The 16,658-nt window shown below is 41.1% G+C and overlaps 3 protein-coding genes across 14 annotated transcripts in view; 2 read left to right on the top strand and 1 right to left on the bottom strand.

Annotated features, from left to right (window-relative positions):
- Esyt3 (extended synaptotagmin 3) overlaps positions 1–2,340 on the top strand; it is a 48,175-nt gene extending 45,835 nt beyond the window's left edge. The window contains exons 21-23 of the mRNA XM_006975143.4: positions 338–443; positions 1,838–1,887; positions 2,203–2,340. Coding sequence (XP_006975205.2) covers positions 338–443; positions 1,838–1,887; positions 2,203–2,239 — 193 coding nt within the window. The 3' untranslated portion in view covers positions 2,240–2,340. The remainder of the gene's footprint in view (positions 1–337; positions 444–1,837; positions 1,888–2,202) is intronic.
- Positions 1–16,658, bottom strand: part of Cep70 (centrosomal protein 70) — an 85,124-nt gene that overhangs the window by 8,388 nt on the left and 60,078 nt on the right. For 7 of the 12 annotated variants that reach the window (XM_076576886.1, XM_076576888.1, XM_076576887.1 and 4 more), the window contains 2 exons: positions 15,348–15,427; positions 13,978–14,131 (listed from right to left, as the gene is read on the bottom strand). In XM_076576886.1, the coding sequence (XP_076433001.1) occupies positions 14,070–14,131; positions 15,348–15,427 (142 nt within the window). In that variant the 3' untranslated portion in view covers positions 13,978–14,069. Of the gene's footprint in view, positions 1–14; positions 182–298; positions 3,347–12,740; positions 13,194–13,977; positions 14,713–15,347; positions 15,428–16,658 lie in introns of those variants that run through there. The other 5 variants (XM_042281476.2, XM_076576890.1, XR_013052899.1 and 2 more) reach the window with 4 other exon arrangements.
- LOC102906586 (fas apoptotic inhibitory molecule 1) overlaps positions 9,071–16,658 on the top strand; it is a 79,451-nt gene continuing 71,863 nt past the window's right edge. Inside the window, exon 1 of the mRNA XM_042281479.2 lies at positions 9,071–9,317. Coding sequence (XP_042137413.1) covers positions 9,213–9,317 — 105 coding nt within the window. The 5' untranslated portion in view covers positions 9,071–9,212. The remainder of the gene's footprint in view (positions 9,318–16,658) is intronic.

The raw sequence follows: 16,658 nt of genomic DNA, 5'->3' as shown, positions 1-16,658 counted from the left end.
TCCAGCAAGCCTACCTCCTAAGCATCCTGCCCTCTGCGGTCAGAAGAGCGGGGTGAGGCGTTCCTCTGGCTGGTGCACATGAGGAGAACAGTAAAACTGCACTTGGTGTAGAGTCGGGACGCAACACACTCCAAACAGCCATCTCGGAGGCTCCTCACAGGCAGTCTCGACACTTCAGGATCTAGATGACATGTTACCGTGAGCATAGGAGCCAGTGCTGATTCTGTCACTTTTAAGTGTTGACAGCTCTGGTTTTAGTGGGAAGTGGAAGAAACACTATGTTTTCAACAAAAGTGACTACATGTAAATCTCATTTTTAATGTTTTGGCTTTTAAAGATTTGAATTTTTTGTTCCCATGGAAGAAGTACAGAAGAGGTCACTGGATGTTGCAGTGAAAAACAGTAGGCCTCTTGGCTCACACAGAAGAAAGGAGTTGGGGAAAGTAAGTAGCTGTCATTTCCTTGTGTCCTAACACCTGATGGAATCATTCCAGCTCCTACTAGAGCCGGCCATAAGGAGGGATAGCCTCCTTGAAAGGACTTTGTTTTCACATGCTTCCAACCTAACACAGAAATATAAACCGATGTGTAGACATTATTTTAACTATCTTGAGAATATCCAAATTCAATATTCTGTAAGTATGTGGCATCTACTCTGGTATTACCTATTATTTTTATAAATAGATCATTAAATAAAACTTGGATTGCATTAGATCAAGATTTCTATGGTAACAGAATTTCACTTAAAATAGGAGGAAATATAATCCCAGGAATGTACCAAGAAGACTCCTCCATGGCATTCATACAGTACTCTAGTTACATGTTTAAAAATTTTTTTCAACTATTTATTTATATTTTATACATGAGTGCTCTGCATGTATACCTGCATGTCAGAAGAGGACATCATATCATCTTATAGATGGTTGTGAGCCACCATGTGGTTGCTGGGAACTGAACTCAAGACCTCTAGAAGAGCAGCCAGAGTGCTTAATCACTGAGCCATCTCTCCAGCCCCTGTAGTTACGTTTTAATAACTACCTTCTGTATTCATCTCTGTAACTCCTACTTCTATGAAACTGACAGTTTCTGCCTATGAAGCAGATGGTATTATGCTCATTTTTATGGGTACATTTTTTTTTATAATACTTATAAATAAACTTGAAAGTTAAAATATCTGTAATTCTTGAAGATATTCTTTGAATGTCTTAAATTTGTGTCCCAAACAGGAACAGCTTCTTTTATTTTCTTTTTTTTAGACAGGGTCTCACTACATAGCCCTGGCTGGCCTCAAAACTTACAGAGTTCCACCTGCCTCTGCCTGCCTAGTGCTGGGTAGGAATAGTTATTTCTAGAACACTAGGCTAGTGCTTGCATTCTCTCTGGAAAGGTTCCATGATGAAGGAAAATACCCTGATGGATGGATGGAGGGGTTCAGAGAACTCCACCCACAGCTGAGGAGCTGCTGGCAGTCAGTAGCTGCTCGGGGAGGGGGACTCCTTCTTCTTTGGGGGCATGGCCGCTGGTAGGTTGCCTTTGCTCCACACTATGCACATACGAACAGCACTAATTGGATTTAGTGCGTTATTAAAAAAAAAAAAGACATGAAGCTGGGATGTGGACATATGGCAGTGCTCTAGTGGGAGCTAGAGGAGGGAAATGGGGCATGTGTGGGTACAATTATATATTATTTTGTGTGTGTGTGTGTGTGTGTGTGTGTATTTCTCTAAGGATACATTTAAAAAAAAAAAAACCAGCTGAAAGCTGAGACCTTTCACACTCAGCCCAGTTTACCCGAGTGTTCCCATTTAACATGGTGCTAATATTTGTGGTTGTTTAGGTGCTGATCGACTTATCAAAAGAAGATCTGATTAAGGGCTTTTCACAGTGGTAAGTGTGCCTTTTCATTATCACCGTGAACTATAGAGGATGCGATCTCAGGCAGCTGCCCTGGTCTCCAGAATTCTCTCCCTTTCAGGATTGTTTCAGATGCTCTGGGTTCCAATAGAAGGAGAGAGTGATGCCTTTCCTCGGGTGTTACAGACTGTACAGGTCTGCCTGCAGCCCTCTGTAACTGCAGAATTAATCCTGACCAGCAGTTCCCAGACAGTTGGTTCTGCTGTCTCCATAGAGACCATGCTGCTTGTCTTATTGCAGCCGCACATTCTCATTCCTAACACAAGTCCAAACCCGACTGTCTTACAGGTATGAGCTGACTCCAGATGGACAGCCCAGAAGCTGACGATGAGCTGTTATCACCAATATGTTAGAGAGTGTATGTGTGTATTTTGTTATTGAAATAAGAACATACATTTGATGGGAGTGTATGTTGTATGGACTGCATGACTGGGTAGTAAAGCAGGGGTCATGTAAAAGAACTATTTCTGTTAATTTGATGAGTTCAAATCCAAAAAGAAATCATGGTATTTGTATCTAATGAGGTACCAAAACCTCAGTAGTGACTGACTTTTCACCTTGATAAGTAATTGTTCACATCTCATTTAGAACTTGCCAGAAGGTATGCAAGAAAAATGCCCTGTCTCCATCCCAGGGTTGGGGTAGTTGTTCTTAGAGCATCTTAGAGCATCCTGGGCAGTTCTGACCAAAGAGGGGCACGTTTTTGTGGAAATAAAAAGTGACCAAACTCAAAACTGCCCAGATTTAACACTGCCAAAGCCCTTCTAGCTGCTGCCTGTGATGTTTGTAAGCCTAGACAGTTGCCCCTGGTTCTGACTTGAAGCTACAGTGTATTTTCTAGGGGCAACAATGTTAGAGTGATATCCTTAAGTATCCCAAGTTAAATACTCTGGGAAGGCTTAGGGACAAACCTCTGGGGAATTGAAGCCTAGCCACAAACCCAGGTCTACATCTGAACTCTGGGTGCTGCAGGCCGCAGAACAGTCTAGGAGAAAAGGGGGCTTTTTGTATTTACCTTAGACAACTTTGAACTTAGACCTGCTGTTCTAAGAGATGGCTGGGTCGCCCAAATATACATGTTAAAAGGAAAATATGTAAATCGAATATTTAAAAAGTGCCTTTTACACATTTCAGTTTGTAAGAGCAGACTTTTGTTCTGTTTCTTGGGTGATTGTCAAGGTCATGCCCTCATCTTTCACTCACTCAGGCGACACTCCCTGCCGCTTCCTGTTGTCTTCAATGATGTGTTTCTTTTCTATTTATTATTATTCTGAGTACGATGTAAGCAGGGGGCGCACATGGATCTCGGCACACGTGTGGTGGTTACAGGAAACTGTGACAGAGTTGGTTCTAACACCTTCACAGAGGTCTGGTCGGGCCTTCAGCAAAGCCTTCACCCACTGAATCATCTCACAGGCTCTTCTCTGACGATCTAAAGAACAGCAACAGAGCAGGGTATGGTGGCGCACGCCTTTCGTCCCAGCATTGGGAGGCAGAGGCAGGTGGACCTCCGTGAGTTTAAGGCCAGCCTGGTCTACAAGTGAGTTTCATGCTAGCCAAGGCTACAAAGTGAGACCATGTCTCAAAAACAAACAAACAAAAACAAAAACAAAAAAAACAAAAAAAAAAAAACCAGCAACATTCCAACTGGTTATGGTGGCTTACACTTGGAATCCTATCACTTGGGAGGCTGAGGCTGGCCTACCTGGGTTAAATAGCAGGATTCTGCCTCAACGAAGGAGATAGTAGTGTTTGCTCACTCTAACTTGTAGGTTATTTGTTATTTATTATAGTGTGTAATATTCATAGCTCTAACTCACCTATCAAATGTGAGCTAGCCTGGTCTTTGGTTTCTGCTGCTGTGCAGATGTGTGTTCAGCAGCATCCTGAGAACAGAGCAGTCCAGATGCTGTGTCGTCTTTTCCAATGGCCATTCCATAACCTACTGCAATGGCCTCTTCCTGTGTAGCACTTTCATTTTAACAATTCTTGGTGGTGTTTACAAGCTCTCTACTAGGTCACATGCTAAGCAACTACAATGTATGTTTTAGTTTATATCTCAATTGAACTACAGACTACTTGATGAATAATAAAGTTTTTGCAGATATTTCTAGTGTGGGTGTGTGTGTTATATGTGTGAAAAGAGGGACTACAGGATGCCCCTCCCCCTTTTTTCTTTGAGATAGGATCTCTCACTGGCCAGGAACTCATCCAGTAGGCTAGATTGGCTGGCTAGTAAACCTTAGGGGTCCAAATCTCCAACCTCCTCAGTGCTGGGAACACAAGATGCACCACCATACCTGTTTTTATTATTTGTATTATCATTATTATTGTTTATTAACATTGAGGTCTGAGGCTCAAACTCAGATCCTTGTATTTGCAACACAAACCCTTTTATGACTGAGCCAACTCCTCAGCCTGATATTTCTATTTTAAATAACAAATTTTCACAATAAAAGATACCCACCTTACCTCATGATGACATTGTTATTTCTTCCTAAACAGAAGGGAAAAGCACCAAAAAGAATGTACCATATAAATTTTAGCCACCCCAAAACTGATGGTGGCAGATGGGGGAAAACCTACCATCCCTCAAGCCCATGAAGAACTGGTATATTCCTTACTTTTCTGTTGCTGTGATAAACCACCATGAATGAAGCAATTTAAAGAAGAGTTCATTTTAGCTAATGGTTCTAGAGGGTTCTGTAATGACAGGCTACAGCAGGGCTGCAGGAACAAGAAACTAAGAGTTCAACTTTTGGACTGAAAGCACTAACCAGAAATAATGAACTATAAGTAGGTTGAGGCCTTAAGCTCTCAAAGCTGGATCCCAGTGAAGTACTTTCTTCAACAAGGCTGCACCTCTTAAACCTCCCAAACAGCGCCACCAACTGGTGGCCAAGAGTTTAAACATCTAAGGCTATGGGGGGACATTCTCAAACAAGTACACCTAGTTAAACAATGAACATGGTTCATTTAAAAGTGTCACAGGTGAAGTTTCTAGTGACAATATAAAGAGAAAAAACTGAAGCAGTGTGCAGGAGTTAAAGGAGGTTACAGCATGAAAAGCAAATTTAGTATGCATCAGAGGAGAGGCACCATATGAGGGCAAGGACCAGTTAGCAGCAGCATGAAGAACAGCTAATCTCTGCTATTAGAGTGTAAAGTTTGACAGTCAAGCTGGTATAAAAACACCCCAAAACTAGAAAATTGATTTAGAACCTGCAACCCTGTGGAACCTTGATAACCAAGCACAAAACTCACACTTATGGTTGCTATTAACAGACATGAAGCTTAGGGAATATCAAACTGAATGATGATCACAAGGTATCAGCAAGAAGGGCAACATACCAATTAGGCTGACAAAGTATTCAAGTCCTCATGGGAAAAACTACAGATAAAGTAAAACATAAAAATAGAGCCAAGCATGACAGCGTACATCTTTAATCCAACAATTTAGGAGAAAGAGGCAGGTGGATCTGTGAGTTCAAGGACAGTCTTGTCTATAAGCAAGTTCCAGGATTGGCAGGGCTACACAGAAAAACCTTGTCTCAAAAACCAAACAAAAATATAAAACTAGGGTTGGAGAGATGGCTCAGCAGTAAGAGCACATAATCTTACAGAGACCAGAGCTCACAGGTGGCTCTATAAGCTCTAGAGCAGTGGCTCTCAACATATGGGTCACAACCCTTTTGGGGACAAATGACCCTTTCACAGGGGTCACCTAAGACCATCAGAAAACACAGATATTTATATGACAATTCATAACAGTTGAAAAACTATAGTTCTGAAGTAGCAATGAAAAGAATTTTATGGTTGGGGTCAGCACGATATGAGGAACTGTATTAAAGGGTCATACATAGCATTAGGAAGGTTGAGGACCACTGCTCTAGAGGATCTGACACCCTCTCTCTACTAGACTCACCTGCGCGTGCGCGCGCACACACACACACACACACACACACACACACACACACACACACACACATACACACACACAACTTCCATGTATACACAATTAGAAATACATCTTAAAACAGGCATACATGGCTATCTGGCAGGCTATTGCTCACACAGAGGCCTTGGCTGTGGGAGCAGAGCCTAAGAGGATAAGTTCTCAATGTGAGGGTGGTCAGGTCAGCTATTTCTACCTTTCAGCCTCAAATCATCTCTAAAGTAGCACTGATGCTGGACTTGAACAACAGAGGGCAATGGAGGGCAACTGCAATAGCAAGCTTTTCTTCTGATGAGCAGTGTTCTTCAGCTGAATGGTTTATGGGCATAATTTACTGGTAGCCCATGCTTTCAGGTTCTGCCACCACAGCCATGGCCCTCTGTGTTAGCAACAGTCCACTATCTTCAGTTTCTTAGCTAAGTGGATGGAGTAGTACTGTAGCAGCTGCCCCTGAGGTCTGAGTCAACCCAGCAGAGGTGCTTAGCTATGTTGCTGAGCTCCTTGCTTGTCGGCTCTTCCTTAGCTCTGGAGGTAGTATCTGCTTTCTCAAGTTTTCAAGTTGCTCAGTACCCTTAAGAGTCTTCCTTTACCACTTCCCCTTTTAGTAGTCAAACACCTTTTACTAGTTAGCAATTCTTATATTAATTTTTCATGCACAATGTGACTTCTGTCTATTGGATAACAAAGTATATATTCAAAATTTTATGATGACCAACAAAATAAAGCAACCAAAACACAATTGAAATATGAAACTTCCAAATCAGTAGTGAAGAAGATTTTATGAAGAAAAACTAACCACTTCCCAATAAGGAGAGAGGAATATGAAGAAAAACATAATAGAAAATATAAAGAGGATGGTCAAAAGATCTCATTTGTAACACAATAAAGCACACCCTTAAAATCTAGACTAGGAAACAATATTTGAAATAAAAGCACAGCTATATATGTTGCTTCAATAGGAACCACTTAAAACAAAGACAATAAAGCGATGTGCCCAAGAAAACTTTCTATTCTATTCTATTTATATGAACTGTAGCAGACAACATGTTAAGAAAAGGATGCTTCTATTCAACCCCACATTGCAGCCTATGTTGTGAGGCAAAGAAGAAGTAACTGTGTAACACAAACCACTTTTATATTTAATGTTGGTAACTGAAAAATCACTAAAGTCTCCATTCACATTGTTATCCACAAAAATGGTGCTGCCTCAAGTTGCACATTATGTAGCCCAAGTAGTTACACACAACACCTTCCCTACAACTCAGACATTCTGGATGTGTGTGTGTGTGTGTGTGTGTGTGTGTGTGTGTGTGTGTATGTGTGTGTGTGTATACATATATGTATATATATACATATATACACATATAGTCTAGAAAATCAGCATACAAGTGCAGAGGATATCATGCATGTAAAATCTAAAATAATCCAAAGGTCTAGAATTCTAGAACTGACCAGAATGTTTTTAGCAAGATTGCTGAATACAAATATTTTTAAATCACCTGTAGCTCTCGGCAATTGAAAAATGAAATCAAAATTGAAAAGATAATTTCTAAGTGAGGGAAGGCAGAGCCAAGGGAGCTCTTATAGAGCTCAGGCTTGAGTGCTGGTCATGGAGGAGTTTCCACCCCTGTTAAGCATCCAAACATACATCTGTGACGTACAACCCACAAGAAGTCGCCTTGCAAAAAATAAGCACATCATGGCCTTTCATTCCGGACATGGACTCAGCAGAGGCTGCTTCTGATGGGATCCTCCCAGAGCACTCTGGCCATATGTACATGACCCCACAGGACCAAGTCATGGCCTCCAAGCAGTCAGGACCACACAGAGATGAGAATGCTGATCAGAGTGAGGCACATTCAGTACAAGTCAGTAGACCAAGAACTCTCAAGAGAATGAAGCTGGGTACCAAGTGGATAGGAACATTCTTTTCTTTCCATTCCATCTGCTTATAGATACCATGGAACCCCTGGAGGGCCTCATTCTGAGAAGGTGGCTCTTCTAGCAATGTTTGCCCTCATGTTGTTCAAGCCTTGTGGAAAGATGAAGAATTGGAAGGTACTTCCAAAATTCCCTAGAGATTTTTCACAGGTCTAGTAGAAAGGAAACTGCTTCCTAGAACAGTTACCACTTTCCAACCAACAAGGATACACAGAAGGATAGACAGACATCTCAGGTTCTCGTTTGACATCAGCTAGGCTGGAAACCAAATCAGGCAGCTAAGTGCAGAGGCCTGGGACTGTGGAGAGCTGAGGAACTGTGTCAGCTTGGACAGGCAGGCTTCTAGTGGCTGACTGAATATGTGAGACCTGTGACCATTTCATTTATACATGTACGATTCCAATTTCTAAGCAAAGACTTTTACTGTGAGGCAAGGCTACTCACCCATTTTCTTAGGATGTGGGTACTTTCCTGCTCCTGGCTCTCTCTTTTGGGGTTGTCTATAGTTCTGTTGGTAGTTTCAGGAGGAATAGATGACTAGTTAGGCTGGATTGCTTACCTCTGCTGAGTGACAGCAAGCTGTAAAGTTAGTTCAGTGGCATTGGCTGGAGCTGCTTTTGGTCAGGTAGAAGACTCAACAGCAGGGTAACACACACATAAGCTGGTGGGTGCTATTGCCAGCCCACTTGGAGAATAAATGGTTTGATTCTTGACCATGGCTGAGGTTCCTGAGGATGAACTAAACTCTTCCCATTTGCAGGATATTGAAGCCATAGCATCAAATAGTGAACTAAAGAAAGCCTGTCGTCAACTGGTTCACCTGATAAAAACCATCCTGGACTGAGGTTGTCAAGATTTTGTAGACAGCTTGGGACACAGTGAGCTACCTGAGAGGCAGACAGAATATGAGAAGAAATAGATAGAAGGGAATTGCTGGAATGGTCAGTGAATGAGCTGCTGCTATGCAAGGTGTAAGAGGTCCTCAAGAAGGCAGCGACTCCTGTGATGCACAGCTGATAGCAAGGAAAGCTTCAGAGGTTTGAGATGCACCAGGCACTTCAGAGTGCTGGACACTGTGCCAAGAGGATTAGACGGCACCCTGCTGAGGAAGGAGACTTTGAGTAGGAAAGCATGTTAAGCCTCAACATCACTTACTTTGTACTGATAATGGCAAGGTCTATGACATCAGAGTGGGATAGATGCCAGCATGAGAATCTCCCCCAGATACCCAGAGTTCCATACCACATGACATTTGGTTCTGGGTTACCAGGTACCAGTGGTCAGAAGAGAGCCATCCCAGATGCCTCTCCTGCTGATCTTCAGGATTCCTTGAGCCCCATTTTTCAATTAGCCCCAGGCCATATGTCCACTGGGAACTTCTGTGCTCTTCTTCAGCCTGGCCATGGGTCATTGCAGCCACCAAGTCCAACACAGTACACAAGAGCTGTGGAAGAAGGTGAGGAGGCCCTCCACTGCCAACATCCCTTCCCTCCTCAGAACAATCAGGGTGAGTCAAAGGGTTGGGTACCATACAGTATAGTACTTGGTTTGTCTCAAGTATTTTTGAAGGGAATTTTAAAACTTAAACCATTCACTCAGTGCTCACAGGAAGTTCCTGAACCACTCTCCCACTCCAACACTCAGAAACTGATGACATGAAAGCAGCAGCGTAGGGCCTGGGCCTAGGATGAATAGCACATTCCTTTATGGTAAAGGGACGAGGCCTTCCTCTGAGTCTGCATGCCTTTGCCTTACCATTAGCTTTTAAAGTAGATGACATATATCCCCCTCCTTTTCAACTGAGTGTAGCCGGGCGGTGGTGGCGCACGCCTTTAATCCCAGCACTTGGGAGGCAGAGCCAGGCGGATCTCTGTGAGTTCGAGGTCAGCCTGGGCTGCCAAGTGAGTTCCAGGAAAGGCGCAAAGCTGCACAGAGAAACCCTGTCTTGAAAAACAAAAAATAAATAAATAAATAAATAAATAAATAAATAAATAAATAAATAAATAAATAAATAAGCTGAGTGTATCTCACTGATTAATTAACCCAGTTCAGGGACTTCCCCTCTTTATACTGAGAACAAGAAAGCATGCGGCCCTAATTTGGAGCTGTATAGAGTTCAGGGTAGATACTGATTTTTTTTTCCCTATGTACACAGAAGCAATTGCCACTGAGATCCAGCATTTTTGGTTGGGGATAGACATGCTAGAAAACTTGCACGTGTGTATAAAGACACGTGCTGACAGCAGCACAGTTCACTATAGCCAAGACCTAGAAACCACTCCAGTGCCAATCCCCAGCACAGCAGAAAGGTGAATACGCTATAGCAATGTCAACAAATGGCCTAGACCTAATGTACATGGATGCCCAGCACAATCATAACATTGAACAAAAGGAACACTGAATAATAGCATGGATGCTATAGCTACATTTTTATAAAAAGAGGCAAATATATTGGTTCAGGCATGCTCATGAAAATCTCCCAATTCTTTAAAAAAAAAAAAAATAAGGAAGTGAATGACATAAAAGTCAGGATGGGGGCTGGAGAGGTGGCTCAGTAGTTAAGAGCACTGACTGCTCTTGCAGAGGACCCAGGTTCAATTCCCAGCACCCACATGGCAGCTCACAAAAGTCTGTAACTCCAGTTCCAGGAGACCCTCACACAGACACACACAGGCAAAACACTGTTGCACATAAAAATAAATCAATTATTAAAAAAAAAAAGTCAGGCCGGGTGGTGGTGGCTGGCGCATGCCTTTAATCCCAGCACTCAGGAGGCAGAGCCAGGCAGATCTCTGTGAGTTCAAGGCCAGCCTGGTCTACAGAGTGAGTTCCAGGAAAGGCGCAAAGCTACAAGAGAAACCCTGTCTCAAAAAAAAACAAAACAACAACAAAGTCAGGATGACAGTGACCTCTAGGATCTTAGGAAGTGTGAGATAGCCATCCACCTGCTCTATTTCTTGGTTGTTACATGGGTGTTGACTTTACAACCATTTAATTACACTTGATAGTATAATTTATACATATTTTAAAAGTTAGTACAATAAAGTAATTAGTTGCTATTAAGATAAAAATCAGGCTGTCGAGATGGCTCAGGTGGTAATGGCTGAGTTCGGTACCCAGACCCACGAGGTGGAACGAGAACTGACAGCAAGCTGTCCTCCGACCTCCATGTGCATACTGTGGTACATGTGTGTGCACACACATACGTAACACACTAAAAAGTGTAATTTAAAAATGAACAGAGCCAGGCATGGTAGTGCATGTCTTTAATTCCAGCACTCAAGAGACAGATGCTGGTAGATCTGAGTTACAAGTCAGTCAGGACCACCTAGTGAGTTCCTGTCTCAAACAAAACAAAACAACAATAATAAATGAAAACAAAAAAAGAACAAAATCACGGTCAAGACAGTGAACATGAATAGCAATAAAGAGGGATATTAAGATAATTTATCAATTCTATTTATATGTACTTAGAAAATGAGCTCAAGGCGGGCAGTGGTGGCACATACCTTTAATCCCAGCACTCAGGAGGCAGAGGCAGGCAGATCTCTGTGAGTTCGAGGCCAGCCTGGTCCACAGAGCGAGATCCAGGACAGGCACCAAAGCTACACAGAGAAGCCCTGTCTGGGGAAGCACGGCAGCCAGCAGCAGTCATGGTGTCAACAGGCAGGATGTTGTGAGTTCACATCATAAAATGCAAGCACAAGCAGAGAGAACGGACAGGAAAGGAGCAAGATTAGAAATACTCAAAGCTGCCAGTGATGCACTTCCTCCAGGAAGGCTCCACCTCCCAGAGGTTCCCCAACCTCCCGAAACAGTGACACCAACCAGGGATCAAGTGTTCAAATCCTAGGCCTATGGTGGATGTTCTCATTCAAACCACCGCAGCACTGCAAACATCGGGATGCACCAGGATTTACCAAATTGTAGACTTCACGCATAGTTCTTATGTTAATTATACATCAAAACTGTCTCCAAACAAGTATGTTTTGAATACTTATATTTAGATAGCTCTGTATATAAACCAGAAATCACTGTAGTACTTCTATAGTTTTAAACAATTAAAATTGAATAAAGGTAGACATGACAACAAGGGTCTAAAACTATTTGCATTAGTATGACTGTCCTTAATGGCCCTCAAGTCGCCTCCAAAACCCCCCTGTCCTCTGGAAAAGGATTTAAAAACTTCTGTTTTAAACCAAAAGTTAACTGTGAGATTAAAACTAGCCACCACAATTTAGATTAATAATCTTTTAAATTTTTTATGAGTACAGGTGCCCATGGAGGCCTGAGGCAGGAGGCACTGGACCCCCTTAGAGCTAGAGGTACAGGCAGTTGTGAGTCACCCAACATGGGTGCTGGGCACCAAACTAGGATCCTCTGCAAGAATAAGTACTCTTAACTGCTGAGCCATCTCTCTAGCCCCGTTATAAACTTATAATTAAAAGTTATGATTAAAAGTCTTCTTTTAGTCCCAAATATTGTTAAGGCCAGGTATGGTGGCACAAGCTTATAACATTAGGACTTGGGAATGCTATGAATGAAAGAGGTTCGGGAGTTCAAAGTTAGCCTTGGCTATAGTGGGTGCAAAGCCAACCTGGAATACAGGACAACCCATCTCAAACATGTGCATGCACACATACACATTACACACATTGTCAAGACTTCCAGCCTTCGGGCTAGAAAGATAGTTCAGACCAGAGTTCAGTTCCGAGTACTCACATTGAGCTGTTCACAACTGCGGGTAACTCCAGCTCCAGGGCATCCAGCACCCCTTTATGGATTCCAAGGGCACCTGCACTCAACACATGCATGTGCACGTGCGCACACACACACACACACACACACACACACACACACACTTAAAAAAATAAGTAAATCCTTTAAAATTTTTTAAAAAGACTTCCAAACCTCCTCACAGAAATTTCTTAAGAGTAATTTTATTAATTCAGAATAAATAACCAAATGCTTTTTCTAACAAATCTACCAAAACATTCTATAGATTGATTATGTGTTAGTTACAGTGGTTTCTCAATCTGTGAGTCACGACCCCTTTGGGGGTTAAACAACCCTTTCATGGGGTTGCCTAAGACCATCAACAAACACAGATAATTGCATTATGGTTCATAACAGTAGCAAAATTACAGTTGTGAAGTAGCAATGAAAATAATTTTATGGTTGGGGATCACCACAACATGAGGAACGGTATTAGAGTCGCAGCATTAGGAAGATTGAGAACCACTGGGTTAGGATTTAGAAATTTAACAACAGGTTAACAAAGCAAAGAATTCTAAAGTAAGAAAGAACCTAAGGTATTGTTTTATGTCATCAAAGGGATCTGGATACCTGTTTTTTGGCACTCTCCATACTCCCATGCTGTTTCCTAGAAATAATAAGTCATATCAACCAGTAAGAATGGCATTTTTAAAGGAGGACACAGGGTAGCCTAGAGTAGCTTGTGTTCATGGATGTCATACAGAACACTGCTCCCCACCATACTGAATATAGAGATAGAGAATAAGCAGAAAGCAGTAAGAATAGGACTCTTATGTAAAATGCAGTAAGGAGGAATCCATGGCCCAAGGAAGTCTCAGCCTAGGAAGATAATATGACTCATTATTTATGAGCAATACAAGTAAGTCACTAAGAACACTTCCATTTGGAAATTCTTTACAAAAATTTTATTTGTGATTTTATTTATTCATAAAAGTACATTACATCAGTATTGCAAATAAAGATACATTTTCTCTAAAAGATGTCTACCTAATCATCTATTTCACCTCATGATTAACTTCCTATCTTAATACAAAGACAGCATCTTTTCTTTCTGCTTTGAAAGGTATCTTAATAGAATATGTCCATTAATATTCGCCTGGAAAGCAGTGGCTTCCTATTGATTGGGCTTAGAAAGCAATTAAACCTTGAACTTAAGTGCAATGTTCTATAATTTGCAATCTCTCCCTGAGTCTCTTTTGTTATATACAATCTCTCCTTAAAATAACCATTACATTTTAAAACATTCAAGCATTGCTTAGGAAATGATTAAGGGATCTAAAGGTAATCTACTAATTTAATAACTTAACAGTTACTTTCTATTAAGTAATCAAAAAATGAAAATTATAGGTATTGATAATGACCGAATGGTAAGGATGAATTCTGAGAGCTGATGCATTTTAGAATCTTGTTTCAGGATCAGTCCTTTCAAATACTTAAAATGTTAAGAATACAATTTACACAGTAAAAAGGATTTGATTTGTTTTCAGTATGAAAGTACTTTTAATTTCCTTACTGCAGGTACAATGGCATCCAAGTCATCAATTTCTGTAAGAGACAAAGAGTTATAAAGAGTGACTTTTCTCTATTCAAAGTTCATAAAAATAAGGAAGTCTATACATGTAGAATTCAAACCCTAGGGCAGCAATAGCAGTAAGTGCTCTCGTGCACATGAGTCTTCTCCAAGCACAGCAGATGACCAGTGCCTCCTTTGCACCAGTGTTTCGTAGGGATCTGCCATGTCCCCTCAACTCTGGCACTCATTTTATCAGCAGCACAGTCTTGGTAATGCATCCAGTTGGCCGTGTTTATGATCTCTTGGTACCTCTTAAATCTGCACAGCTATGTGAGTAAGCCAACATGGGCCCCAACATGCACCCTCCACCTGAGGATTTGGGAATTGATTTCTTCTGAAGGAACACAGCGTTCCTTCTTGATTTAGTTTCAGAGTGGAGTGCTCTCAGGCCTTCTTTTGGGAGATCTGTTCAGTTAGAGGTGTGTGGCACTCCAGAACAAAGCATAGGGACGCGGCTGATCCAGGTCTGCATCTTCAGACAAAGCAGTTCAGGTTCTTCAGCGGCTTCTTCCTGAGTTTGATTTTTCTTCTAAGGTATCAGATTTCAGTGATCCTAAGCCAGAATTCACTTTCTAAAGCTCCTGCTCACTGAGGAAGCAAATACCTTCCCTTATCCAGATACCATCCCTACTAACAGGTTCCAAGTGGCAGGGTCTGCATTTTCCTAGCTTATTTTGCTTGGCCATTGTTTATAAACAATGACAGAGCCACGAGTCTCACAGAATAATGCCATTTCTCATGAGAAAGTCCCAAAACAAGATAGACTCACAGGGCTAGAGAGAGATGACTCAGCAGTTAAAAGCATTTGCTGTAACTTGTAAGAGGACCTGGGTTCAGTGCCCAGCACCAACAAGAATTAACTATCTGTAACTCTAGTTCCAGGAGATCTGGCCACCTCTTCTGGCCTCCACAGGCAGCTGTCCATACATACATGCAGGCAAATAGTCATACACATAAATAAAATATTTAATAAGAAAGGAAAAGGATAGTTCCTAACTCTTTATAGGATATCTTTTTCTATTCTGTGAATTAATCCTAACCAACTTTTCCTGCAAAGCAGTTAAAACTTTCTAGACACTTCCACCAAACACCTAAGGTAAACATAAACCCATTATCTAATGAACACCCTTCTGTCATACCCATTGACATCTTAAGATGAAAAATTTAGCCCCCATCAACAGGTCTTACCTAAGATTTCAAGAAGATCATTAGTAAAAGCTTGAAATGCTGGAAAAAACTCCTCATGTTCTTCTAATTTGTTGATAATGCTATTTAAAAAAAAGACACAGTTTACAAAAGTTTCCAATTTAGGTTTTTTTGCATTTGATTGTTAACAGGTAGCTGCAGACAGAACATTTTCAAAGTGGAAGAAACGGTCCTGTTAAATTGAATATAAACTTAATGTTCAATTACAGTAATCCTTTCTTTTTAAGATCTTAATTCATCTAATACCATTTTCCTATTTTTTTTTTAAAAAGCATCTTTAGAACATTTGCTAAAAATAGGCTTCTCTACCCAGTATGCTACTAAACATTAAATACCAGTGGTCAGTAAAACAGTGGAAAGGAGGGGAAAGATCAATAGTGAAAAGCATTAAATACAAAAAGACTCGGGCTGGAGAGAGATCTCAGATGCTAAGAGCACTGGCTGTTCTTCAAGAGGTCCTGAGTTCAATTTCCAGCAACCACATGGTGGCTCACAACCATCTATAATGAGATCTGATATCCTCTTCTGACATGCAGGTAGAACACTGTATAACTGTATACACAATAAATAAATCTTAAAAAAAAATATGAAAAGACTCAACTGCCAGATTATATAAAGGTTCTTCCAGGGAAAATTTCAGAATTATATGGATGGTGGTGGTGGTGGTGGTGATGATGATGATGATATGTGTGTGTGTGTTTCCCTATATTTTGCAGTATCAAATTAGTTGCTGAAAGTTGCTGAAAGCTACAATGTCTCAGGGGGGTTATTTTGGAGTAGGAGTTATTGGAGAGAGAGCCAGAGTTTCATGCACGGTAAACACAATCTCTATCACTGAGCTCTATATCTACCTTAGCCCCATAATATATATTTTTTTAAATATTACATTTTATATTAATGGTGCCCAGTCTTTTAAAAATCCTTAATATTTATATCTAAACAAAAAAATTGATTACTAATTACTCAGTAGTTTTTGTAGTGTCCCAGAAACAGATTATAAGTTATAATCCAACTCAAGAATTGATTATAAAGATTTAAATTTCTCTACATATAACCTCCCCTGGGAGTGAGTTTCTGCTAGAGTTCTCAACTGCCCTATGTGAGTTTATAGGCCCTAACAATTTTTATCTTGAGTACATGTGACATTTTCTTTATCTCCAAGAGTGGATGACTCTTTACGGTTATAAAGTTATTTTTAGAAGGCATAGTGGCACACACTTTTGATCCCAGCAGTCAGGCAGATCTCTGTGTTCAAGGCCACCCTGGTCTATATAGAGTTTCAGGACACCTAGA

This window comes from Peromyscus maniculatus, chromosome 7 (genome assembly GCF_049852395.1).
Source record: "Peromyscus maniculatus bairdii isolate BWxNUB_F1_BW_parent chromosome 7, HU_Pman_BW_mat_3.1, whole genome shotgun sequence".
Classification (NCBI taxonomy): domain Eukaryota; kingdom Metazoa; phylum Chordata; class Mammalia; order Rodentia; family Cricetidae; genus Peromyscus; species Peromyscus maniculatus.
This window is presented reverse-complemented; position numbering and strand designations above follow the sequence as displayed.